This window comes from Equus quagga, chromosome 13 (genome assembly GCF_021613505.1).
Source record: "Equus quagga isolate Etosha38 chromosome 13, UCLA_HA_Equagga_1.0, whole genome shotgun sequence".
Classification (NCBI taxonomy): domain Eukaryota; kingdom Metazoa; phylum Chordata; class Mammalia; order Perissodactyla; family Equidae; genus Equus; species Equus quagga.
This window is the reverse complement of record NC_060279.1, coordinates 3703807-3731586: the sequence shown is the minus strand read 5'-3', so window position 1 is coordinate 3731586 and position 27780 is coordinate 3703807. Positions and strand designations below refer to the sequence as shown.

The following is a 27780-nucleotide window of genomic DNA, read 5'->3' as shown; positions in this document are numbered from 1 at the left end:
TTTAATCTATGAAACAGAATTTCCTTGCAAATTAAGCAGTTTTACAGTAGTGACATTTATCATTGATGTGATCTGTTTAATAGGACTGTAGTCAGAAGGGAAGTTGGGCCTGTTATTTTTCCAGAAATGGAAAAAAGTATCACCATTAAGATAAAGAAGAGAAAGATTTGCATCCACTTTTTTGGGACACGTAAGGTGAGAGTGAGGTCTCGCAGCTGGAGAATTGGTGGATACTGCTGGAGGAGCTGGAGAGGCTCTCTAGGAAGCGGGTAATCCCTCTTCCGCGAACACTGCTGTTTTGGCCAGAAATTTTCATCCCAGATGGGTAGTCACCTAGGATATTGAAAATACAAGAAAAGCAACGCAGCAATTTTATAGTCTTATAATAAAGAGATCCCTCAGTTGACTCCTATCTCACTGTAGGCCTCTCACTAAGCCATAACTAAATGGATCATTAATCAGAGAGAGATTCTTAGAGGAAAAGGCAAACATTTTAAGAATAAAGGCAAAAAAAGGCTGAACAACAGTATTTCTTTTTGTAATTCAGCCCTGGAAACCTTAACTGAACGTCTTTAGGAACCAAATGCAATTTCATGTCGATAGCTTTTCAAGCTTCCTATCTTCCTAAAGACATCATCACATCATAACTATAGAACTATAGCTACTAAAAGAATAACAATTTTACTTTAAATGCCCTGAGTAAGTCAAATTTGTCAAAGTGACACAAAAATGTACATATCCAAACTGTTTAAGGTGCTAATAACGCCAAATCAAAATCCTAATTCAACAAGATCCTTATATCTTCAAGCTAATGTAGAGCATCTGTTTAAGTACCATACTCTGGGATCTTAATAAGCTTTAAGGCCCTAAACTCTGGGTGCACTCTTATAAAATATAAGATACTTACCAGTGGGTGTATTTGATCTTTGTTTCTGATTAGAAGAGTCGAAACGAGAGAATCCTGGACTCTCAACCCTTAGCTTCTGTAAGTAACAGAAAGAAAAATACCATAAAAAATGTTTCCTTCTTACTACTGGATCATCTACTTCAATTTCAAATTACTCTTTAAAAAATACAAACTAACATACACTTTTCCAACGTCTGATCAACTTCTGAAGAGTACTACTGTAAAGAGGAGCAGAGGATAGTCTTTGGAGGGAAACTATAGAGTCAAGAGAGGGTTTTTATTTTTAAAGATGAGATTATAGCATGTTTGCTGATAAGAATGGTTAAGAATAGACAGAAACCCTGTTGATGAGGCAAAGAGGAGGAATTACTGGAGCCATGTTCTTGAGTGGGTAAGAGAATGGGATCTAATACATAAATAGAAGGACTGGTCTTATATAGGAACACAGCCAACTGATTCATTAAAACCGGAGTAGAAGCAGAGTACATGGTAGATGCAACGAGATGTGGTGGTAGGAATATGTAGAAAGTCTCTTCTGATTGTTTCTGTTTTCTCATAGAAGCAGGAAGCCAGGCATCAGCTAGAACAAGGGTGAGGAAAGAGGTGATGGAAGTTTAAAGTGAACCAAGATAGAAATAACTGTCTAGGAGAGTGGGAGAATAATGAAACTAGAGAAATGGACAATGCCGGGCAACTCTAAGGGCTCACCTGAAGTTGGTGTTGATCAGTTTTTAATAAGACCAGTCAGTATGGTAGTTTCTTTTCAGTCTCACTTAGCTTCACAAATATAGGAATAGAGTAGAAGAGTTAGATTTAATGAGGGTTAGTATTTGTCAACCAAGCACGATGAAAGAAGGTCGGTAAATGGAGTTGATACTGTGAGTGAGAGGAAATGACAGACCAAGGAGTCTAAGCTTAGAAGGAAGGAAGTGAAGGCTGGGGGTAAGGGAGTAGAGGAGGAGACAGGCTGCAGCACTGCACATGTGTGAATGGTACCCCTGGAGTTGTGCAATGCAGTGGTCTTGTAAAGGAGTGCAAAACAGTGGAGGCATACATGAATTGCAGGTTCCAGTAGGGATCAAAGAATTGTTGGCACTGAGGTAGGATACTGGTGGTCAGAGAGCAAGATGCTTGAAATTGAGATTATGGAGGAGGTGCCACTGGTGCCTAGGAAATGACCATGGGAGTGGGTACTTGATGTATGGTGGGAGACAGGATCACTGGAGAAGGGGAAGTTGAGGAACTGAGAAGTCAGGCAGTTGGAAGAATTACCTATGCTGAAACTGAAATCAAGAATTCTGATAGGAATATTGTCTGATCTGGCTCAGAGTTGCTCTAGGAACAAGGATGATCCACTCAGGGCCTACTTACTCCAAAAAGGGGTTATGAAGTACTACAGCCTGAATGGCAGGAGATTCAAAGCCTAGGGGTTTTAGGGAGAAGGCAGGAAGAAGTTTAAAGCAAGGACAACCACCTCAAATCTAGGCCCATGAAAAATGAAAAAAAAAGATATCACCATTTGAAAGGGCTAACAGAGAAGCAGTGTCCTTAGAGGACAGCCAAGTGTTAGTTAGAACCAAGAAGGTAAACAGACCTCAAGAAGATGTTAAAGATATTAGAGATCTTGCTGACAAGTGAGGTTGAAAAGACCCACAGGAAAGTCTTTCAGGAGTTGGGGAGGACTGGGAAACAGGATCAACCAAACAAGACCAGTCTGGGAGAGGAGCGAGGATCCAGGTATCCTGAGCTTGCATTAGTGACTGATGTAAACAAAGAAAAGGGGAATAAGATTCATTCTGCTGGTCTCAGCTAGACGGCGATAATGCCGCTAAGGCAGGCTTTCTCAATCCGGGCCTTACTGACATTTCAGGCTGGACACTTTCCTGTGGGAGGCTGTCCTGTACATTGTAGGATGTTCAGCAGGATCCCCGGCCTCTACCTACTAAATGTTAGCAGTGCCCGCTCCCCTATTGTGACAACCAAAAATGTCTCCCAATATTTTCCAAATGCTCTCTGGACCACACAAAACAGGCCTTAGTTAAGAACACTGGACTATAGGTTAATAGAAAGGAGAGAGGAATTCCCTTGCCCAGGGAATATGGAGAGCTCCAGGGTACTTCCTTTTCTATGTTTTTACATTATCATACAGTAAAATGGACTTCTTTTGGGTGTACACTTCTACAAGTTTTAAACACAAGAATAGATTCATGAAACCACCACCACAATCAGAATACAGAGCCATTCTGTCGCCTCAAAAACCTCCCTCACGCTACCCCTTCACAGTCACGCCCTCTCCCAACCCCTAACCCCCAGAACTACTGGTCTGTTTTTCATCATTATCGTTTTGCCTTTTCAAGAATGTCATGTAAATGGAATCATATAGTATAGCTTCTTTTGCTCAGTATAATTAATGTCTTTGAGATTTATTCTAATTGTTGTTTGCATCAATAGTTCATTCCATTTTGGGGGTTCCCTTTTCACTGTTTTATTAGCTATTTTTAAATAGTAACATTTATTTATTATCTACTGTTTTCAAAGGCAGGTTTCTTAGCACTTTCATATGTTGCTGCATTTAATGCTACAACTACTAGCCCTTATTATTGTTTTGTTTCACAGATAAGGAATCAGCACAGAAAGATCAAGTAATATGCATAAAGTCACAAGTCTGTGTGTAGCAGACCCTGACATGAAATTCAGGAATTCTAACCCTGGAGCCCATCCTCTTAAGTGCTATGCTCTTAGTAGTGAGAGACCTACTAGTAATAACAAGGAGGGCAGGAAGGTGGCAGGGAAATTAGATAGCTCTTAATCAAATCCTGAATCAGGTCCTATACATTTTTTGAAGTAGATGTTTTAAATATTTATATTATCTACATTCAGATATTTAATTTTTGGAATGTTTGGATGTGTTCTGTATAAAGACTAACTGCCAATTTTAATTTTCTTAAAACCTTGTTAAATATAGTGGGACAATATACCAGGAAGGAAAAGGAGTTTATGCAAGATCCAACTGGATTAAGAACTGTTCACATTCCAGGAAGGATTAAAAAAAATCTTTAAGGAGAGAGAGAACCAAACACAAGCCTGATCTTTAGCTGCTGTTGGCCAGGACCACACTGAGCAGGATATAAGAAGATATCAGTAGCTCCCAAGTCAGCTCCTGACCTGGTAACGCCCTGCATCCAATACAACCATTTTGGGTGTCACACTATTCCTGGCCTCATAATCTTGGAGTGGTACATGGGCCACTGTGAGCTGGATTCCAAAGAGAGTGGCCAGAGAATTACTGATGCAGTACCTTTAAAAGGAAATAAGAAAAAACTCATTATAAGAATCTCATCTAATTCATCCTAAAAGCATTCATGTTTTAAAGATTTCTAACATAAAAAGCATGTGAAAGGTACTGTTCTCAATTGGGGAAAAAAGGAAATTTAGAGATTCAGAGAAGAAATGGGAATAGGCAGCAATACATATCATAAAAATGGTCGTTACTAGTAAGCAATACACTTACCGGATAAACTTCCAGGTTCATTATAAGGGAATGGGGACAAGGGTAAAGATCACCAGAATTCTCAGACGTTTAAGGCAGGGAGAGGGGAGCACCTGAAATAAGGCTACAACTTTAAAAACACTTCTCTAACCTCAGAGCCAACTACCAGCCGCTGTGTAAGGGGACGGCTGAGCACCCAGAGGTCAGAGGTTCCAGGGGCTTTCACTACAAAAGGACAAGAAGAGGGGCTACATTCTCTGAGCACCTTCACAAGGAAGTGCTGTCCTTAATGGGAGCAGGAAATTCCGCTGTCCTACAAGAGTCCTAGAAGGAAAATTTTCAGAAGTGCTTCTGAGGGTTCGCCCAAATTGCTCAGGTGATAACTACAGCAGACAAGTAGTGACATGGGCAGAATAATAAAACTAACATGAAGTAAAACACAAACAAACAAAATCCCTGTTTTAAAAGAGAATTGTGGAAATAGAGGTGAACAGTGATTCACTCCAACTACAAAGCAACAGCAAGCAAAATGGCAAAGAATTCAGTGCAGAGGGCAGCATCATAAAGAAACTCCGTTCCCCAACTTACGCAATTTTCTTGCAAACAGCTAACGCACAGAAGAGAATATCATTTTCTTCATGCCACTTGCACCTGTACAAAAAAGAAGGATTTGAATATCTTGATCTAACTGAAGTAGCACTGCTTAAGGGTATTTATATGCCAGACTTCTAACTTAGTTGAAATCATTTAAGAAAAACTGACAGAGATTAAAGTTTCTAATTTAACACACAAAAAACAGATTTTTTATGTTACCTCCTCTGATGCAAATTCATGATGCTACGCCAACCATACATAACCATAACTGGTAAATTTTACCATGAAATATAATGAGTGTTCTGAGGCACATTAGTGACTATGGTTAACATGCACTCATTCCACAAGCATTTACTGAGCGCATATATTTACCAGGCATCGTTCTAGGCACTAGGGACACATTATTGAATGAAACAGAGGGAAACTCTTGTCCACACAAAATTTACTTTCTAGTAGGAAAGACAGATCAAAAAAAGATATGTAGGCATAATACACAGGAAGTTAGGTAAGTTCTAAGGAAGAAAAAGGACAAAGAAAAAAAGATCCTATGAAATGTTGGAGAGGGGTGACATTTTGGATAAGGCAGCCAGGAGAGGCACCTTGAGAAAGGGATGTTTGAGTGGAGACCAACAAATTCACTCCCACGATGAGAGCCACTATAACCCTGTGAACATCTTTCCACCGAGAGCACAGTCTGTGAGGACTCTGAATAGCACTACCTGTGAACTACAAAGCTTGCCTGAACTCTGCAAGAATTTCCATTTAGAAATTACAAATACGCTAAACGGTAAGTGTAAAAAGTCAGTTTCTCTGCACTGAACATAAGTTATTTAACTGAATGGAAAACTAAAAATAAGATTAAGAACTTCCCACTTCTTTTCCAAAAAGTAATCCAATAAATGATTCATAAAACTCTAAAATAAGGGGGGCGCCCAGTGGCATAGTGGTTAAGTTTGTGTGCTCCACTTCAGCAGCCCAGGGTTCGCAGGTTCGGATCCCAGGTGAACACCTATGCACCACTCATCAAGCCATGCTGTGGCCATGTCCCACATACAAAACAGAGGAAGATGGGCATGGATGTTAGTCAGGGCCAATCTTCCTCACAAAAACAAACAAGAACAAAAAACTCTAAAATGAAGCCTTAGGTTAAAACTAAACCTAAGTTCTTACATACCCACATGGAATTTAGTAATTTTTAGTTTCTAAGTTTTGCTCCTTGTCCAGAACTTAAACCCCAAGGGTACCTACCACATATCCACATTTACCACTGTAGATCATATTTGAACTGATGGCAATGGAAAAACTAACAATATATTCCAGGATTAAAAAGCACAACAAAACCCTACAAAAATCTGCTCCCGGGGGAAAATGCCTCTAACTCGACAGTTATATTGTTAAAAATGACATTGATTTGATCTGTCTTTACTTATACTTCATCTTCCTCCAAATCATCCCACCAATTCCCCTAAAAAAAATGAGTGTATTTTATAGTAAAGGAAGAGTCATTCTAAAAATCTGTCAAAAATTAGAACTGCTCTGTAGACTTTAAGCTATTAATATTCACTTTGCAGCCTCAAATCTAGCTCCAACTTTAACGCACCTCAAACGTGTTTCTTTTATAAAATTCCACTCAAGTCATAACATTAGGCCACAAGTAAGTATGTCTTCTAAGTTTGCAACTTAACCCCCAAGTCCCAACACTATCTCCCTCACTCAAACGTGCAGCAGAAAGGCCTACTTGCCCCTCTTTATATCGAAAGGTCTCAACGGTTCCTTCTCCCCCTGTTCAGGGCTAAGACTCTCTTCTTTTCAAGGAGAACCCTGCCTTTATCTGCCGTGGGAACTACCGTCATCCGGCAGCTGCACAAGTTCTGTGCTCCAGTCAGACTGACTCACTGGTTTTTCTTAGACAGTCTCTGCGCTTTGATTCCTCTGAGTCAAAGTCCAGGTCATTTTCTTCTCTCGGAAAAGTCCTCCCTTCAACCCAAATCTCTGCTTCTAGAAATTCTATCCATCTTTCCAGAAGAATTAAATAAAAAATTTATTCCGTAAAGTTTTTCAAATATTTTAAACCCTTACACTGATCATAATCTTTTGAAACTCTTTTAAAAAAGAGCTATCATAAATTGTCATATATAACTCGAGTGTCTCTACATGCTTTATTGCTCCTGTTAGGAGACTCAGAGAGCAAGGATGATCATGTCAGTCTTTCCCATATTTCCCACAGGACCTAGTCTCACGCCAGATGAACAAGTGCTACTCAAATATTTGTTAAATATAAAAAACTCAATAAATTGGACTAAGGAAAGACTATTCTGAAGTGATGTAAAAATAGAAAAATGCCTATTTTAACATTACCATTGCTGGGGCTTCTGATTCAAGATGCATAAATTTACTTTCCCCTCTTCTCAAGACTATATAAAAATGACAGAGAATAAAAATAGTAGATATCCACAATAAAGGAGAAAACAGGAAGAGGCCTCCACAGAAGAGAGTTTAACAAATTTGGGGGATACAGAAAGTAAATGAAAAAGCGGTAACTGATGCAGCTGGACAAAGGAAGTCACAGCCTTCAGTACGCACAGAACAGACTGCACAGAAGTGGGGGACTATCTCTCAGCACTCAACTCACGGACATGTCCCTGCCAGAAAGCAGAGGTAAGACGTGAGGCTGAACTTCTGTACAAAGAAAAGTCAACTTCCCTGACCTGGTGCAAAGAAGGAAACTGTTCTTGAAGAACTAGGCAGCAATAATGGATGCTGGTACGCTAACGAAAGCCTGCCACATTCTAACATTCAGAATTCTGTCTTCAGCTTAACATCTAGCTCCCTTGTCTGCCTTCCCTATAGCAAAGCATAATCAGTTAATAACCCCACTGAGCAATAAAGAGCACTTACTCAGCTCTGCAGCCTCATTTCTAAATAGGAGCATAACCAAGGACAATCAGACATTCAAAGAAAGCTTGCAACACGAAAAAGATCAAGACAGGAAGACCACAATTCACAACCCAAAAGAATGAGATGATCCAGGGAACAAAAGCAAACTAACACCCCCAACTACCAAGTACCCCATCACATCTATGACCTTAGTTTTTCTCCTCATCTCCTCAACCCTGGCCAACACTGATGATGGCTATGATGATTTGTGTAATATGATAGAAACTGTAGGCTGAGAGGTACTAAGACCTCAAAAAAGTCAGCCTCTGCCCAGTTTTAAAATGTCAGAGCTCACTAGGGTTCTGTGCTGGGTTCTTTTTTCATCCTCTACCTAGATGACCTCATCTGTATGCTGTAAGTTCCATTAAGGCAGAGGACTTCTCTCTCTTCATTGTATTTTCAGCGCCCAGAACAGTGCCTGGCACAAAATGAAATGAATGCTGGCATGACCCCCACCTCTCCATTGAGTTCTAGGCCAGGATGACCTGCTGCTTGCTTGTTACTTCTAGATCTTGCCTCACCAGAGCCTCAAAACATTCTAAACTTGCTCTTCTCTCTCTTTCCCCTCTACCCTGAGGTATACACCAGAAATCTCAGCACTGTCTTTGTTTTTGTTCTTGTTTTCTCTCTCCCTGTATCTGGTTCATCAGCGAGGTCCACTGATTTTTACCAGTCTGAAATCTAGCTATTCCTCTTTCTACTGTCAGTATCCTAGTCCAAGCCATTTCTCGCTTGAACCAGAGAAATTACCTAGTAATTATAGACTCTCTACTTCCTTTCTTGCCCTCTTCCAATACATCCATAAAAAAACTCAGATCTCTCAGAAACAGAATTTAATTCTGTTGGTTCCCTACTTGATCAAACACCCTTCCCTGTGTTTATGGTCCCTGCCTATTTCTTCAACATCATTTGTGCATCCTCTTTGCTCACCACTCTGCAGTCACACTGACTGCCTAACAATTTCCAGCAAACACCTGCCTTTTACCTCCAGGCCTCAGTATCTCTCTACCAGGATGCTCTTCCTTCCAATTTTTGCAGGGTTGCATCTTTCCCCTGCTTCAGACCTCAGCTTGGATGTTACATTCTCAAAGTCTTCTTGACCATTCCTGAAAGCAGCCTACCTTTCTATACACTCTTCTCTATTAGAGTACCCTGCTGATTCCCTTCTTAGCACTGATCACAAGCTAAAATGACAGTTTTCTTTATTATTTGTCTGTTTCTCTTTCCCACTTAAATGCCACCTTCATGAAGACAAGGACCATATTAATCTTGTTCACTATTGTACCTTCAGTATGGTGCCTGGGACAGAGGAGATGCTCAATAAATACTTGTTGGTTAAATAAAAGCACTCTTGTTTCAGTCAGCAGGTCATAGTGAATAAATTCAAAGATAATTATGACAAGAAGCAATGAGGAGAATGGGAGACCTATAAAAATTACAAATATCTAGCCTTCAAAATAACATGATAGTCATTAATAGTCTGCTTACTTAAGATTCTAATTCACCTTGTCTAACTGTACTCAATTTCACCAATTTAATATCTGCTTATTTCTTCTCAAGACAACTTTATCAAAAATTTATTAGAAACTTTGAGGTCTTTCAAATAGAAGCTTAAGAGTAGTGTTTGAAATGAGTCCTATACGCTTGTATTAACTAACAGATTCTAACAATAGTTTCTATTGCCCACTCCATCTCAGACTCCCTTCTAAATACTACACATGGAAAGCTTACTACATCCTGAAGGTCAGTAAGAGGAAGCTCCATCCTGTCCAAAGCAGTTTATTATTCAAGTGCTTAAGTCCTATGAACAGTTTCATCTTTAACAAAACCTCACAGCACAGGCTTAAAGACCGTCTTTCAGAAACACTCCTCCAGGCTTGCTGCAGCCTGCACTCACTCTGCTGAGCTCAACACTGCAGCTCTTCAGTCCTAAAACAAGCTTTTTTCACACCTTAACTGAAGCTGGAATGCATCTTACAATTGAACGTATTCTACAATTGCTATTATTGGTCAGTCTAGAAATAGTGGCCATTGCCTAAACATGTATAAATTTGATCATTCTTGATAACCAAACAATTACAACCCTTCAACATTTTAGTCAATAAACCATTTAAAGATCATTTGAGAAAATATTTGTGTCTCTCTGAACTTTCCACTGACATCATCTGATAAGGTCAAGAAAGAACTAGCATAAAAACTCGCAAAAGAGTGTCTATCAGTTGCTTGGAAGAAAATCCCAGAGACGAGAGTGCAGTTCACTTTCAAGAAACACTGCATCAACAACACTCTAGAAGGCACAGAAGACAGTAAGGTATAAAAATACAGACACCGAACACCTCTGAATGTGAAGTTTAAAAAATACTTCAGCCAGTAGTTGAGGTAACAGTACACATATCCAAATATCCTAACACTTCACCCATAAACTTTACAGATTAACAAGAACAAACAAAATAAAACATACAAAATCTCTACCTGCAGCATAGCTAAGAACACCACAAAACTCAACCTACAAATAGGAAAAAAACAACAACCCTTAATTTCCAATGAGTCATTTCTCAAGTTCACACCCCAAGCCTCTATACGGCCTTATATGGAGAGTAGAGTCCAGAAAACACTGTGGGGAAGAGAGAGAAGGGAAACAGAGTGCCTAAGATTAAATTACAATCATTCCCACAAAGCAAATGGCCCTGGCTGAGCAGAGTGCTGATGACAGGAAAGGGACTCAAGTGCCTGGAGACGCCAGGAGGCAGTCTGGAGGCAATGCTTCGGAGCAGCAGAGGGTAAGAGGAAGGAGAAGAGTCCTTTAGAAATTGTGTGGAGGGGGAAAAAAGCAAAGGGGAAAATTTAGGATTCTGCAGAACAAAAGAAAATCAAAAAAAAGGAAGACCCACAACCACAGCCTTTCCACCCTGAAAGCATTCAAACCTTGCTACACCGACAGAAGAGGGAGCACTTGCCCTGTCCAAGAAACAAAGGAACCCAAAGCACCTGCATCTATGGAAAGCAGCTGCAGGAAGAAAAGAGAAAATAAGAACCAAAACACTTTAGCAAATAATTCCTCCCCCATCTGCCCCCCACCCCGAAACCATGAAGGAGAAAACTGTAACATAACATTCCACATTGAATTAAATATCCTCAAACAAGAATCTGAGGAAGCGAAAACATGACCTGATAAGAAACTTCAAAATTAACAACAGAAATAAGAGCTGACAAAACTAAGAAATAAAAATCCTATTAGAAAAGAATTCAATTACAAACTGTCCAAGGAAGAACAGATCCAAAGGGAAAGTTAACAGGGAAACCAGAAAACAGAAAACCATCGTGAGAATAAAGGATTAAAGAAAGAAACAAAAGGGTCAGAGGAAGTAATCAAAATGAAAGAGAGACAAAGAAGACCAAACATACGTATACTGGACTCCCTTAAGAGGTAAAACTAAACAATGGAACAGAACTGATATTAAACTACAACCCAAGAAAAACCTCCAGAAATAAGACCTGATTCTGCAAAGTCAAAGGGCTGGCCGAGCACCTGGGAAAATCGACCTCCAAGGATGAACTCAGAGAAATACCCTAGTACAACTATTAGACTTTAAAGATGAAAAAATATTAAAGTCTCCAGGCAAAATGATCAAATAACTTAAAAAGCCAAGAAAATTAATTGATCAGATTTCTCAAAAGCAACACAAAGCAATACAACAATGGAGCTGTATTTTCCAGAAACTCCAGGAAATAAAGGGTAAACCAATAGAGAAAGTTTTAAACATGCAAGAACACAGGGACTACTGTTCCCAGGAGTCCCTGATCAATCTACTACATCAAGATTCAGCAAACTTTTTCTGTAAAGGCACCAAATAACACAGCAACCAGCTTGAAACTACAGGAGATGCAATGAGACAGACAGAAACATGGTAGTAACAGAGGACTTTACACCACTCTCAATACAAGACAGATCAAGTAGACCAGATATAAATAAAGAGATAAGACAATTTAAATAACAAGACAGATCTTACAGATAGATATCAAACGCTACACACTGAAAACAACATACTCATATATCCACAGGCCATTCACAAAAATTGATATTTGAAATTAGCAAAAAATTGAAAACACCAGTAACTTCCATAAAACAGAAATATTATAAACACCCTGATCACAATGCAAAGGCACTAGAATTTATAACAAAAACAAAAACGAGAAAGGCCTTTCCACCTGGACATTTAAGAGCCTTATATTAACTTCTGGGAAAAAGAGAGTTGAAACTAGAGGATTTTTTAAAAAATGACAAATTACTGTATGCCAATCCATATGATGCAATGAAAACAATATTTACAAGAAAATTCACTCTCCTAAACACTTATCAATAAAAAAACAAAATAAATGAATTAAATTCCAAACCCAAAAAACTATAAAAAGAACCACAAGGTACCAAAAAAAGATGATTAAAGCAAAAATTAATGAGGAAGAGACTAGAAAAACAGCAGCTGTAATAAATTAAAATCCTGCTGCTTGGAAAAAATTTAACAAAATAGACAACCCACCAGCTGGTTTGATTTAGGAGAAAAAAGGGAAAAGCACAAATATATAAGAAATAATGAGATAATCACTGAAATGGAAGAAATAGTAAAACTTATAAGACTACTTAACTTTGCAGACTTTTAAACAAATACATTTGAAAACCTAGATAAAATGTATAACTTCCTAGGGAAGTATGGATTACCAAAAATGACACCATTAGAGTTAGAAAGCCTAATCAAATCAATTTCCATACAAGAAATAGAGAAAGTTATCAAGGAACCACCCCACAAAAATTCACCAGGTTGGGATACACACAACCTGTGTGAGAGAAACTTTAAAAAAGACTTGAAAGATACAGCAATAGATGTGAACAATGGAAACACATCATAAAGATTTCAGTTCTTCCCAATTTATAAATTTAATGCAATCCAATGACCTTTTATGGAGCTGGATTGAAGTGAGTGATACTTCTGAATATACTCTTTTCTTCAAACCATGTTAACGTATTACACATTCAAAGGCTAATAAAATCAAGGATGGGACAAAACAAAAATGGAATATGAACAAGCAAACAGACTTTATATTTCAAATGAGTAATTTAACCAGACTGAAGGGGGAAATAAAAAGAACCAACCCAAATAACATTTGAACAAAGTGTTTTGATTATATACCCTCAGACTGAAAAAGAACTGAAAACAAATTGGGAACTGCTAATACATTTTTTTTTCTTTTTAAAGAAGTATCACTTAACAATTCTAAAACTACATTCAACGTATTCCAGGATTGAACAAGTAAAAATATTGAGTACCAGGTTTTTCACTCAGAGAAGAAATATACAAAAACAGAAAAGCTGAAAACTAGAGAAATCTATGGTGCTGCATTGGAATTGTAGGTTCAGTATGAACTCATGGTGAGATCAAGTCAGAGCGGGAGAGAGAGAGACACACACCCAGAGCTACAGAAACATGAGTAACGAAGGTGTGTGTATATACACATACATTATATCCCAGCTCTCTCCATTAAGAAGTCGGGTCAATGATGCCTAGAGGAATGAGCATACCTAGCACCCAGATTGTCTCCTAAATGCTCTCCTTATTTAAAGGAACCAGGGCTCCTTGGAGAAATGGCTAATTGAAGGCTGGAACACAAAAAGTATAAGAAGAACCTGGAACATATAGTGCCAGAAAGCAAAGCAGCACTGAAAGAAGGATGAGGCAATAACAAAAGGACAAAGACACCGCTGCTCTGAAAGGACTCCCACTGGCCATAAAGGAAAGATCTGAGCATAAAAATAAGTTGATTGTAGTAACAGATTATAACCTACTAAATAAAATAGGAATCCATGAGTCCATACTCATATACATAAATGAAAAAAAGAGTTAAAAGCTCTTCCTTGGAATTAATAGAATGCCAACTAATAAATGTAGAAGGAACAATCAGGTTAGAAAATCACCACTTCACAAATATAGTAATAACTCATTCAGGCAAATATCATCAATGGATACTAAAACTAGCAGATTAAAGTTTGAGGAATAGAATATCTACCAAATCTCAAAGTATCTCCCCACAAAGTACTAATTATAAGGTGAAAAACAGAAACTTTTCAATAGAGAAATCTGGCACTGTCTCAAGCAAGTGATCAAAGTTATCATCAACAGTAATGGGACAAACTGACCTCATGCGTCTCCATATACGACACACTGAGAAGACACATCACTTTTGTGGTATTCCTGCCCAAAACACATACCCTCAATCTAATCATGAGGAAATACAGGTAAACTCAAACTCAGAGACATTCTATATAACTGGCCTGTACTCTTCAAAACTGTCAACACCACAATAGTCAAAGTAAGACTGAGGAACTGTTCTAGAATAAAGGAGCCTAAAGAGACATAATCACTAAATGTAACATGTGACCCTCGGTTGGACCCTAATGATTTTTTTTTTGCTATAAGACACATTACTGGAACAACTAGCAAAATATGAATATGGCCTTTAGATTATATAATAGGATTGTATCAATGGCAATATCCTGACTTTGATAACTGTATTTTGGTAATGCAAATGTTCTTGTTCTTAGGAAAAACACACTGATATTTAGGGGTGAAAAGGCTTGAGAATAGCAACTTACTCTCAAGTGGCTCAGAAAAAGAAACTTTATATTTAGAGAGAAAGTTTTACAGAAAATGTATCAAAACATCAACTGTTAGGGAATCTGAGAGAATGGCATTTAGGACTTCTTTGTACTATTCTTGAAACTTTTCCGTAAACCTAAAATTATTTCAAATTAAAAAAACACTTTTGCCCATTTCACTTATATATTCCTTGTATGTTAAGTACAAAAATTCTATTTAATAAAACATGTCTAAATAAATATAAAATCTTCTTTCATCAGTACAGAAATTCTAAGTGATAAAGCACTGTCAGTTTATTTAGTAGGTTTTGTTTTTGTTTTTAGTAGTAGACTATTTTGTCTTATGATCAATGGAATCTTATATTCAAGGAAGTATGATTCCAAGCTCTCACAGGAAAAAACTGCATAAAAAGGTAAAAACTAATCCTAACATATTTTCTCAGTTCAGAAGTCAAAATCACTACACATACCTTGTGTTGCTAGAATAATCCCACATGGCCACATCTAAGAGGCTCCGAACCCAGGTCTTAGAGGGCTCCTTGAGAAATTTTTGCTGGTAGATCCCCACCACAAGATCCTCTACAGTGAGAAGTTCTAGATCTTGCCTGATTTCTTCCATTAGTAAACACAAAAACATATGCAATTAGTGAATTAGGGACATATAGCATATACACCCAAACAGAAACAAATGGATATTAGAAAGCACCTGACCCAGTTTTACTTACCTGATGCCTTCGCCATATGCTTCAAACACCAGTTGACTTTGGCTCTATCATCAGACTGGGAGAAGGTAAAAAAAAAAATCAATTTATTTTCTATTTTGTTACTTTTAATTAATGCTGTCCTTGCAAGCTTGTCGGGGATAGGAAGGATGGGGCTGATGGGAAGGGAGAAACTGAAGAGTTATGACAACTAAAGAAAAACTATAAAAAAGAGCAACACATCGGAAAAGACTACTGCTATTTTAATAACCAATGACATTTATATAGCAATGTTAACACACTTTGTGAAAAGCAAGTGAGACTTAGGGTAGGAGATGAAGAAACCAAGCTTCCAAAGATCAGGTGATCTGCTCACGGTTACCCTAACAAATAGGAAGGTTAAAACCGAAGTCTTTGACTCCTAGACTAGAAGAATACAGACAAAATAGAGAACAAATATAGTCTCTCTGAAGATTTCAAAAAGAGGGTCAAGGGATTGCTTCAAAGGTGGTTTTGAATAAAAGGGAATCTTGCTTAGAAGCATAGGTGTACAGACTAGAACAACCATTCTTCGATAAAAAGCTATTGAAGATATTTCAAAAGGTGGAACTCAAAACCACGAGATCTACCAACGTAGAAATACATTCAGCTTTTTCAGTCTTCAAAATCCTTCCAATACCAGAGAAATTTAAAAGAAAAGGCATTATACCTAATTACAGTCACAACAATTCAGAATGAACATGTTTTAACACACACAGCTAGTACACAGGCAAAAGGTCTGTCTCTGGGTCCCCTTCATGGATCTTCTGGCATCTAAATGGAGGTCTTAAAAGAAGTTCTTACACTGAAATTACCTTGCAGTAGATAGGTGGCCAGCTCCCTGGGCTTGGATGAATAAATCTATAAAGGTTTTGTAACACAACTGCTTGGTCACGCCCAGGTTCAAAATTTGAAATAGGAATCTTGTGACTAGAATCACCTGAAGGAAATAAAAAGGAGGCAGAAGTTGAAAATCTGACCAAGACAAACACTATGGATTAGGTGTGGAAGGAGGGGTACATGGAGGACGGCAGTGGCTAATTCATATTTAGGCACTTGTACCAAGCCTGGTCACAGTCACGTACTTTACACATTTTACGCCCTAATCTTGTGTGGTAGATGATATACACACATCAGAGAAGACATAACTGAGACTCCCAGAAGTTAGCAGTAAGTTTAATAGTTGGCCAACAGTGGAGTCAGGACTCAATCCAGGTTTGTAAAGCAACTGAGCCTACAGCGTTTTCACTCCTCCCATGTTGCCTTTCAATGAGGCTGGAGAACTTAATAGCAAGGACTGCTTTTTAAAAGGTTGTATAATGAAGATTTTCACTTCCAGTAAAAACGTAACTCAGATCGACCCTCCCACAAAAATTTAAAATGCTTGAGATATTGAGAGCACACACAGCAGTAGGAATTATTAGATCAAGACGCAAGAGAACAGAGAAATCCAGAGAGGGGAGACCAGCTTTGGGGGCAGTTTTCCCCTGGATTCCAGAAGAGGAAGGCGAATGGCTGAGGAATGTACTTTTGACAGCTCTTGAGGCCTGGTTTGCTGGGGTCCCAGGTGTTTAGAAAAAGCAGACATAAATCCTCTCTGGGAGAAGGAACCTCACTGTAAGCCTCAAATTACTCTAAAATCATCTTTTAAACACTATATGAATAACCAGGTACACAAACGACAACGAGAACCAAAACAAAGTTGACAGAAAGAGATCCAAAGGTATTCCAGATACTGAAGTTATTGGACACAGACCTTAAATCATCACGCTTATATCTGAGGAGATCAAATTACAAATTTCAGCATAAAACTGGAAACTATAAAAAAAGATAAAGGATGGCTGGCCTGGTGGTGTAGTGGTTAAGTTCACACACTCCACTTTGGTGGCCTGGGGTTCACAGGTTCGGATGCCCGGTGGGCACCTACACACCGCTCATTAAACCATGCTGTGGGCAACATCCCACATACAAAATACAGGAAGATTGGCACGGATGTTTGCTCGGGGCCAATCTTCTTCACCAAAAAAAAGAAAGAAAGAGAAAAGGATACAGGAAGAGTTCAACTTCTGATAACGACAGACGAGGGAAAAGCTGAAGAAATGATCACTTGCTTAACAGCAAGGCAGAAGTAAAAACACAGTGAGGAATTCTGGGCCCAAAATCTCAGAAAGGAAGAAATTCCAGAGAGCTGAATCTGGCACGTGGTTTGCTGGTAGTTTGAACATTTACCAACTGTGGAAGAGATTTAGAGGCTAAGAAACTAAAGCAGTTTTCAACAGACCTAGAGCTAGTAAGAATTAAAAATATTACTCCAGTATTACTTGTGTACATAAAACATCTGTAATTAAAAAAATATTCAATTGTCTTCTGGCTTCCATTGTCTATGCTGTGAAATTAACCGTAAATTTTACCGATGATCCTTTGGTGAATCTGTCCACGTTCCCCCTTTTTTCAGTAAAGGGTAACCAGAAATAGACTGATTCTCATAAAGTCTGAAGCCCAGTTTTACTTTATCTCAATCCCTGAAATTGGCTTAAGGCAATCCAAGAGGGCTTGTGACTCCCTTTCTGCCAGAGGCAATGATAAGTCTTCCTTGGAGAGGAACAAGTTTTCACATGCACTACTCAGCACTCAACTAAAACTAACCAGACACATGAAGAGATCTGATAACCTGATTGAACACCAAGATAACTAAAAATAGACCCAAAAAGAAGATCCCTCTAATAGGGTTATCAGACATAAGACTTTAAAATAGAGACTTACTATGTTTAGGAAAATAAAAAATACTGACAATTTCAGCAGAATATAAAAAAGAACCAAATGTAAACTCAAAAACTGAGAACTTACCTCTACCTGTTTTAGGATGGCAAAATTACCTTGATAACAAAATTAGCTAAGGTTAACCTCAGTCTTTAACATGAATGCACAAATCCAAAACAAAATATTAGCAAACCAAATTCAGCAATTTATTTAAGAGCTATACAGTAACCACGTTGAGTCTGCTCCTGGAACGTACGGCTGGTTTAACATTAGTAAATCACCACACGAACAAAAGACACAAATCATCTGAGATACAGAGAGAGTATGCATTAAAATGTGCAATTAGTATCTCTAGCCAAACTGGGAATAGAAGGGAACTTCATTTGCATACCAAAAATAAGGGAAAAAGAGAAAGAAAACTACAGCAATCAGCATACTCGGTGGTGAAACATTAGAAACTAGAGATCCTAGCCAGCCCACTAAGATGAAACACATTTTTAAATTTTAAAATAAAAGATACATAGATTAGAAAGAAAGTCACGTCACAGATATGACTGTATAAAGAAATTACTCAAAATTCAGAGTTAGAGTTTAGCAATGGTGGAATAAAACCAAAAAACATAAGTAAACAATCAGAAAATACAATTTCAAGAGATATCACTCATAATAGCAACAAAAATAAGCTTTAATTTAACAAGATATTAAGACCATTATAGAGAAAGTTTTAAGACTCTATTGCAAGACATTACATATTTAAAAAATAAGCGTAGCCCCATGTTCACATAATCAATATCACAAAGCTGTGAGTTTTCTCCAAAATGATGTAAAGATTTAAAGGTGATTCCCAACCTAAAACTCAACATGGCTTTTTGTGAAGCATGATAAACTGATTCTAAATTGCGTACAGGAGAGCAAAAGGTCAAGAATGACCATGATATTCCCAAAGAACAAAGTCAAGGGACTTGTCTAATTAAGTAAATATTATCAAAATATTGTGTTTAACAAAATGATATGGACGTGAAAAACAAAGGAGACCAATAGAACAGAATAAAAATATCAAAAAGACCCACGCACAAACAGAAATGTGGTATGATACAGGTGGCGCTACATACCGGGGAACAAGCTGATTATTCAATAAATGGTAACGAAACAACTGATTATCCACATAGAAAAAAACGGAAAAAAGAAACTGAGTCTCTACTTCACACTATATACAAGCCAATTCCAAAGAACTTGGATATGAAAAACAGAACTTTATAATTTTTAGAAGAAAATAAAGACTATCTTCATGGTAGAGAATTCTTAAATAAGACATAAAAAATCATGAGGGAAAAGATATACTTACTAAATTAAAAAAAGTTCTGTTCATTTAAAGATACTATGAGAGTAAAAAAATACAAGGCACAAACTAAAAATAGATACCTGCACACTGTTAAAAGTCAATAAACAGATACAATAAATTTCCACAAATCAATAAAAGACAATCCAATAAAAAAATGGGGAAAAGACATTGTAGAGTCAAAAAACAAGTACAAGTACAGAAATAGACACACAGTATGTTAATTATGTCAAAGTTCAAACAAGCAAAATTAAATACATCACTTAAGTAAGTATGCATGTATTCATAGTAAAACCATTCATAAAAGAAAGGAAACAATTAACACAAAATTGAGAACAGTGGTCCTCTCATAAAGAGGGACGGGGATGCACCAGGAGAGACACAGGGGCCTTCAACGATAACGGCAATGTGCTCTCTCTTCCGCTGACTGGCAGGTGCACTGCTGTTCGTTAATATTCTTTATATCTTAAGTGAATGTTACATTCTTTTTTTGTGTATGAAGCTTCATTTAAAAAGCTGATAGAGCTTCACAACGGTGGCTCAGGCAGTTTTTAAAGTAGAACTTCTCTCAAGAAAATCATTAACCAGTAAAACAGACGGAAACAGAGCTCTCAGGCTCAAGTGGGGGAGAATGAGAAGGGCAAGACCTTCTACCCCTCCACACACAACAGAACCTGAAGCTCCTCTTCAGGGGAACACCTGGTGGGGGTGGGAGAAATCAATGGGCTCCAGGCCAAAATCATTTCCGGTTTTGAAATTCCTTGATTGTAAGGTGCTAACCCATGTCCACGAAGCATTCACTTGATTTCACTTACACATACTTCATAAAAGGCCAGACAGCACAGGAGCATTTGAAAGATCTACATGCACGATCCTTAGCTACTTCCCAAACTCTTCACGGCCACGTGTAAATCTGATTCAGTGTGTTACTGTACGAAACACGGTCTTTCCTAAACATCGGCTAGATCATAGCCGCACAGGCTCTTTTAGTTACTATGTCGGCACAGTGGTCACTCTAACACAGTCATTTATCTTATTTAATTGGCACATTTCCCAGGGTTATTAAACTGGCCATTTTAAGACATGCTTAAATTGGTGAGTTCCAAAGATCCTGCTTCCTGAATGAAAAACATTGTGCTCAGTTTTAATTATAAGTTAAGAAAACATTCCTAGAGTCTTTAACAGGTTTAAGAACCACGCTTTCTGTTAATTTGGTTAATTTGAAAAGCTTATAACAACAAGCCTTTAGAAAAATTTTTTTAAATTATCAGAATAAAGAAACAGTAAGCCACTGGCACTCTCACAAATAAGCATCTAGTATATAGTAGGATATGCACAGTCATGTCCTTCAGTTGCTAAATACATAAATAAAAACCTGTTTCCCTCATCTAAAAAATTAATTCAGGGGCCAGCCCTGTGCCTGAGTGGTTAAGTTCGCATGCTCCACTTCTGTGGCCCAGGGTTTCGTCGGTTCAGATCCTGGGCACAGACCTAGCACCACTCATCAGGCCACGCTGAGGCGGCATCCCACATAGCTCAACCAGAAGCACCTACGACTAGAATATACAAGTATGTACTGGGGGGCTTTGGGGCGAAGAGAAAAAAAAAAGAGGAAGATAGGCAACAGATGTTAGCTCAGGGCCAATCTTAAAAAAACATTAATTCAGAGCTGTTTGTCACTATCATTCTATTATTTTTGAAGCATCAACTTTTTTTCTTAATTTTGAATGGACATCCCTGTAAATGGCCCTAAATCTAGATAATCTGATACCTCTCAAAGAGTTAACTAAGTAACTGGCCAAAAAAAGCAGCTGATCTTGAGGCCAAAGGATATATGCAGAAAATAAAATCACACTCCCCATAAAGGAAAAGAGATATTATGCTACAAGTCTACATAACTTTAAAGTTTTTAAGGATCACATACACCATCTACCACTTCCAAGGACACTGTCCAACAATAACTTAAGGTGATTCTTTCCCCAACTTATGTTTTATGTGTGTGTTTAAAGAGTAAGTCTGAACCAGGTACACACATAGTCAATAGCTATAGTCTACCCCATTCCTCAATACTTACTTGCAGTCTGACAATGAAACCGAAATCCTCGTGGAATTTCACCTATAATACAAAATAAATTACTTTGTTTAGAGAAGCAGAAATCTGGAAGCTATCTGGTTGTGCTACAGTATTATTTCATAGGATGACCAAGTCATGACATAGGTAGGTAACTGGCATAGCTATGTGAAAATACAGAAGATTGAACCTTCATAGTGTTGTTTTTTTTTTTTTTTAAACCAAAGGTACGAGGATCAAAGAATTTTGGTATGCTGTCTAAGCTCCTTTAAAAAATTATTTCTTACAGACAAAGAAACACTAGGTAAGGCAAACTTGTGCTAAAGGAATCCTAGGGCTCCATGAACGGGCCTCAGGGATTCATGAGGCCCTTGATACACAAAGACGAGTATGTATTCTTCAGGGGAAAACAACTCCAAATTCTATCCTTTTAATGTTTTATTTAGATCCACACGAAAAAATCAGTTAAATAACTTGTCCTAAGTAGCAACCCTCCCAAGTGTTAGCAGGATGATTCGTTTTTCTGTCATCTAAAAATAAGGAAAAGTGCTGGTCTGTTCTAATGAATTTTAAAGCAAGTCACAAGACTGAAGATGAAGTTCTTCTTTCCCCAATCTCTTCTCCTTTACTCTTCTCCCTATATATATTTCTCCTACTTACCTTTAAAGTTATACTGTTCCTTAACTACTATCTATCCTCTTGGGAACTGAATCAAATCCTACATCTTCATAACCAACTGGTTCTGATTGGGTGGAATAGCTGGCAGAAGAGATACTGAGAACATCCAAGAGCCTATTAAGTATTGTTATTTCCAGACCTTCTCATGTATTCCTTAGAACAGCCCTGCAATAGGTATTATCCCCATTTACAGATGAGCTAATAGGTTCAGAAAGATGAAGTACAGTTGGCCCTCTGTATCCACAGGTTTCACATCCACAGATTCAACCACATATCGAAATTCCACGGATACAGGGGGCCAACTGTACTCACTGCACTACGCCATTTTATATAAGGGACTTGACACATCCTCCAATTTTCGCATGGGAGGGGAAGGGTCCTAGAATCAATCCCCTTTGGATACCAAGGGACAACTGTACTTCGCTCAAGGTTACAAAGCAACAGCAGGTTAACACCTGCTGAGGTGACGGGTGGGGCAGAGAAAGAAAAGAGCAAAGATATAAACAGCTTTTAGAAAATTCCAAGATGTAAGGCTGCAGGTAAGCAAAGAACAGCCTACACATTTTTCAGGCAGTCTATTCACCCAATGCTAATGCTTTCGGCTAAAAGCCAAAAACTTTCTGTCATCCCTAATTCTTAACAGTTTTTCAACTAATTATTATGAAGTCTTGTTATAAGAACTCAGCTGTGCACCAGCTTTTAAGAAAACAGATATTATCAAATAAAGTCAACATAAAAAACATATTTTTAAGATTCAGCATCTACTCTATGTGGACACTTACCAGGATTTATAAAACTGTGGAAATCTGCTATAATACCTTCTTGGAGAGAATATTTAACACAGCCTATTTCACAAGGGAGAAAGCGCTGTTCACAATGAGGAGGTAGCTCACCATGGCTAAATATGTTCAAAAAATAAAAAATGCCTCCAAGGAGAGCTAAAAAAAAAAAAAAAAAGACAAAACAAACAGATGAGTCCCAAATTTACTTCTTCAACAAAACAAAAGTTTTAGAACCATTTTCTTTGTATTCCTATATTCCTACATGAGTTGGAAAAGAGAAAACTAATTAAGCGTAGCAGATAAACGAATGAAAATTTTTATAATTACAGTTATCAGGGATTGAAGTACAGTAGTAACCACTCTTTGCATGAAGCCACCAAATGATTCAAACTTGCAACCAGCTCTGCACAATTTAGCTATACATAAACCCTGAATCTCAGGAACACCCGGAGAAAAGCTGTGACCCATATTCAACAAATACAAGGGTTTGGGAAATAAACCAGGTAGAATCAGTGTAGAAAAAAACTGATATAAACTATCGGCAATTTAGTTCACTCTTTCTTTACTTTTTACTAATATACACCAGACCACCTATAATTTCTCTACAGGAAGAAAGAAATGTGAGGTGGTGAAAAGGGTCTATTCAGAGGACTTGCCACATTTAAGACTGTTAAAAGCTGATTAATCTTCAACAAAGTCAGAACACAATTAATGGAAACAGCCAGAAGGAACAGCAAGGACTCGTATTAGCTATGTTCCTCTCTAGGCTAGCTTAACAACTCATCTTTAGCATTATAACAAGTGTCTTCAAGTGTCTAGCTATCAACACTTAAATCAAAAAAGTATATTTAATAACATATGAAGTGGTAGAAATCGAGACCAGATTTTTGTAAAATAACTCTCCAGTGCTATTTCAACAAACGTAAATTACCTGATCTTTCACAACTTTAGCATCATCGTGTTGGAACACTTGTAGTCAATTACTTTGAAATGCAGGATTAAAATAAACAGAACATATATTTACTCGGCAATATATCGTAGTATTTTGAGCATCCAAATTTACCTAAGCAAAACATTTTCGGATTACCCTACCTTGATCACTTTTCAGAGACAAGCTGGCCATATCCGGGGGTGAGACACTCTGCTTTGGCACGAGCATGCCTGACCTCCTCAGCGGGGTGCAAACAGGTTTCTAAAGAGGAAGGGAATGAGGGACCGCCTATCAGACGCTTGCTGGGCGCTGTACACCATGCACTAAACTCGGCAGAACTGCAAAACCGCCCGCAGGTTACTCAGCCAACGAACGCAACGAGTAAATACACACATCTGTCAAGGCACCAACACCAGAAGGCAGACGGCAGCAAAACCTATAAATATTCCGAATCAAAAGGTGAGCGGTAAATAACCAGTTCAACCACCGCTGACTCAATGAAGCATATACACAATACGGCTTCACTCTCAGGAGAAACGTCTTACAATAAACTGAAGTTAAAAAAAACGCTCGCAAATATAAGTACAAATTCAACTGATTAGAGCTTCTACTCAAACATAAATCCACAAAATAAAAATCTCCCAAATCTAAAGCAAGCGAAGCTCCCCTGAATCTCCATCCCGCGTCACCGTTTGAGATGCGACGGGAGAAGGAAGGAACGCCCAGGGAAGGGGAGACCCCACAACCACCCCGCCTTTTCTTCACACAAGTCAGCAAGAAAACAAACTTCAGTACTTTAACATTCCACTTACACAGAAACTTACCCAAATAAACTCTATCCAACTCTTACGTGTAAAGCGCACAAAAATTGACCAACATCTGCAAGTCTTCATTTCAATATTTTAAACAACGCAGCTAGCGTGGTGTCAGGGGTCATTGAAAAAGACAAGACGGTCCAAACTACCGTTAAATATCCGAAAAAAGGTTCTTTAATCATAACGGAGTCGGAAAGGGCCCTCAGGGGCCATCGAGTACACGCCCCGACCACCAACACCCCCCCGCCGCGCACGTTTACTGGCCGCGGGCTTCCCAACAGGGACGCCGGCCTCTCCGCCCCGAGCGACACCAGCTCGCCCCTCACGGAGCCCGCGGGGCTCCTCACAGGGCTTCCGACGGCGGGCCGAGAACGGGCAACTCCCCTGCACTGAGTCCCGTCACCCAGCAGTCTGCCCTCAACCTCCCCTCCCTCCGCCCGCGTGCCCGGCAGGCGGCTCCTCGCTGGCCACCTCTACCTGCTTCTCCGAAGGCCTGGCGTCCTTTCCCTGGGCAGCCCTCCACTCTCGAGCCATTTCTGCGTATTTCTCCTTTTCTTCCTCCCTCAGGAGCTGGGGAGTCGGAGCGGGAGCCACGGGGAGAAGCGGCAGTGAGGATCCAGCGCCCTGGCCCTCAGGCGACGCCGGACATTGCCGGGCGGCAGTCCGCCCCGGGCCGGCACAGGGGCCCCCCTCTCCCTCCGGCAGGCCCAAGGGGTCACCGGCCTCCTCGTGGCCTCGTCCGCCGCCGCCTCGCCCTCGCACCTGCCCAACTGCCCGGCCCTCGCTCACCCCCTCCAGCTTACCGCCCAGTCAGCGGAGCAGTAGGGGATGGCATCAGCCACGCGAGCCACGGGCAGGCCTCGGCCCCGGAGCTCGGGGATCTTCTCCTGCACAAAGAAATAGTAGGCATTCCGGCTGGCCTTGCGGTTCGGCATGGCGAGCGTGCGCACACCTCGACGCCGCCCGGAGACCGCACAGCCGCCGGCGCCCTCGCCGGGCTCCCGCCCTTAGTAACTGAGGCCGCGCCTGCGCGCCGGCCCGCAGCTCTCGGCCAATCAGGGCGCAGCGCGCAGCCGCTGACACAGACAACTGCGAGACCACCGGAAGACGCCGCTGGCGCGCAGTGGGGGCGGGGTGCAGCGAGCGCGGGCCCAGGTGCGAAGCATTTGATTGGCTGGGATGAGTGGTTGGCTGAGGTGTTGTCACGTGCGAGGCTTGGAGCAATTTAGCCACATTGTTGCGCAACATGCGTCAAAGTAGATGGAGAAGAGGAGGACCGGCGAGGGCTTCCGGTTTTACCGTGTTTTACGACTGTAAAGGGCCTACTGTGTGCTAGGCTGTGCAAGATATTGGGTGGGGACAGAGTGAGGAACACAACAAACAAGATCTCTGCCCTCAAGGTTGCACTCCACTGGGGAGAAGAGGACCAAAATAAATGAATCAACCCAGGCGGTTTGGTTTTGTTTTTCCGCATTCTTAAATAACATTGTTGCAAAGAATATGATTTCTTTTAATGCGGTTTTTAATAAGTATTAGGAAGGAAACACAGAGGCTGAGATTTAAAATAAAGTCCTTGAATAAGTTTTATAAATTTCCTTATAAAGGTCTGGCTCATTTTTTGTTAGTTTTATTCTTAAACTATATTTGGGACTACTAGGAAAACTTTCTTTTTTCCATTATATTTTCCAATTGGTTACTGCTGGTGTGTAGAGAAGGTATTGGTTTTAATGTTAGTCTTGTGTATTTCGCCCCCCCTGCTGAACACTCAGATCAGTTCAAATAGAGCTGGTAGATTCTCTTGGATTTTCTAGTTATATATGCTTCCCAGAGAAAGTGCATTCTGTATTCAGTTTATTAAGTATGTATATACGTGTTGTATGTATATGTTTTAAAATCAAGAAAGAGATGAAATTTTAAGTGCTTTTTGTGCATCTTTTCACATGACCATATGGTTTTATCCTTTAATTTGTTAATAAGTGATATCCCTGGTTTTTCTAATGTTGAAGCATCCTACCATTCCTAGTATAACCTCTTCTTGATTGTGAGGCATTGCTTTATTTTTTAAAGCATATTTAATATAGAATTTTTGCTTCGTTGATTGGAGTGATATCGAATTATGGATATTTTTGTGCTATCCTTACAAAATGTTGGTATCAGTGTTGTCATAGCCTCATAAAATGAACTGCCATCTTTTTCTCTGTTCACATTGAACAATAGATGGGAATTATCTATTCCTTGACAGTTTGTTAGAACTTACTAGTAAAACTCTTTGATCCTAGTATTATCTTTGGAGAGTGGGGTTGACGTTTGATTACCATTTCAATATTTTGTACGGTTATTAGTCTTGTCAGCTTTCCTAGTTTTCCTTCAGCCAATTTTGGTAATTTATATCTTTTTAGAAAATTGTCTATTTCATTTAGGTTTTCAAATATATTGGTATAAAATGTTGGTGAGGATGTGAAGCAACTAGGACTTTCATACATTAGTGGTGGGACAATTGCATGACAGTTTCTTATAAAATTAAACATATATTTACCACAGGACCCAGAAATTCCACTCATTTAGGAGAAATGAAAATATATATCCACACAAAGACTTACACATGAATTTTCATGGCACTTCTACTTAAAAGAGCTCCAAACTGGACAACCCAAATGTTCATTAACTGATGAACTGATAAACAAATTGTGGTAGATCCATAGTTGACTGTTACCCAGGAATGAAATGGAATGAACTATTGATATTCAGCAGGGATGAATTTCAAGATAATTTTGTTGAATGAAGAAAGGCATGTATAAAAGAATATATACTATATGTTTCAATTTATACAAAACTTGAGAAAAGGCAAAACTGTAATTATGGAAATCAGATCAGCAATTACCTTGGGCCAAGAGGTAGGGGAAGGGAATTGACTGGGAACTGACACAGGGGACCTTCTGAGTTGGCAGAAATATTCCGCACCTTGATTGTGGTGGTAGTTACAAGTGGTAAGTGATATATAGTTGTCAAAATTCCTCAAATAATACACTTAAAATGTGTGCATTCTAATGTGTGTAAATTATACCTCAACAAAGGTGATTTAAAAAA

General features: G+C 39.1%; 1 protein-coding gene across 1 annotated transcript; it reads right to left on the bottom strand.

Moving 5' to 3' along the window:
* On the bottom strand, positions 1 to 25628 carry MAEL (maelstrom spermatogenic transposon silencer). Its single transcript, XM_046683974.1, has 12 exons — positions 25497 to 25628; positions 25171 to 25263; positions 24040 to 24139; positions 22948 to 23103; positions 21491 to 21532; positions 16133 to 16257; positions 15303 to 15357; positions 15048 to 15189; positions 4986 to 5048; positions 4073 to 4205; positions 908 to 983; positions 1 to 333 (listed from the first exon to the last, which is right to left on the bottom strand). The coding sequence occupies exons 1-12, from the start codon at positions 25626 to 25628 to the stop codon at positions 146 to 148; spliced, it is 1305 nt and encodes a 434-aa protein (XP_046539930.1). The 3' UTR covers positions 1 to 145.
* Positions 25629 to 27780: the final 2152 nt, after the last annotated feature.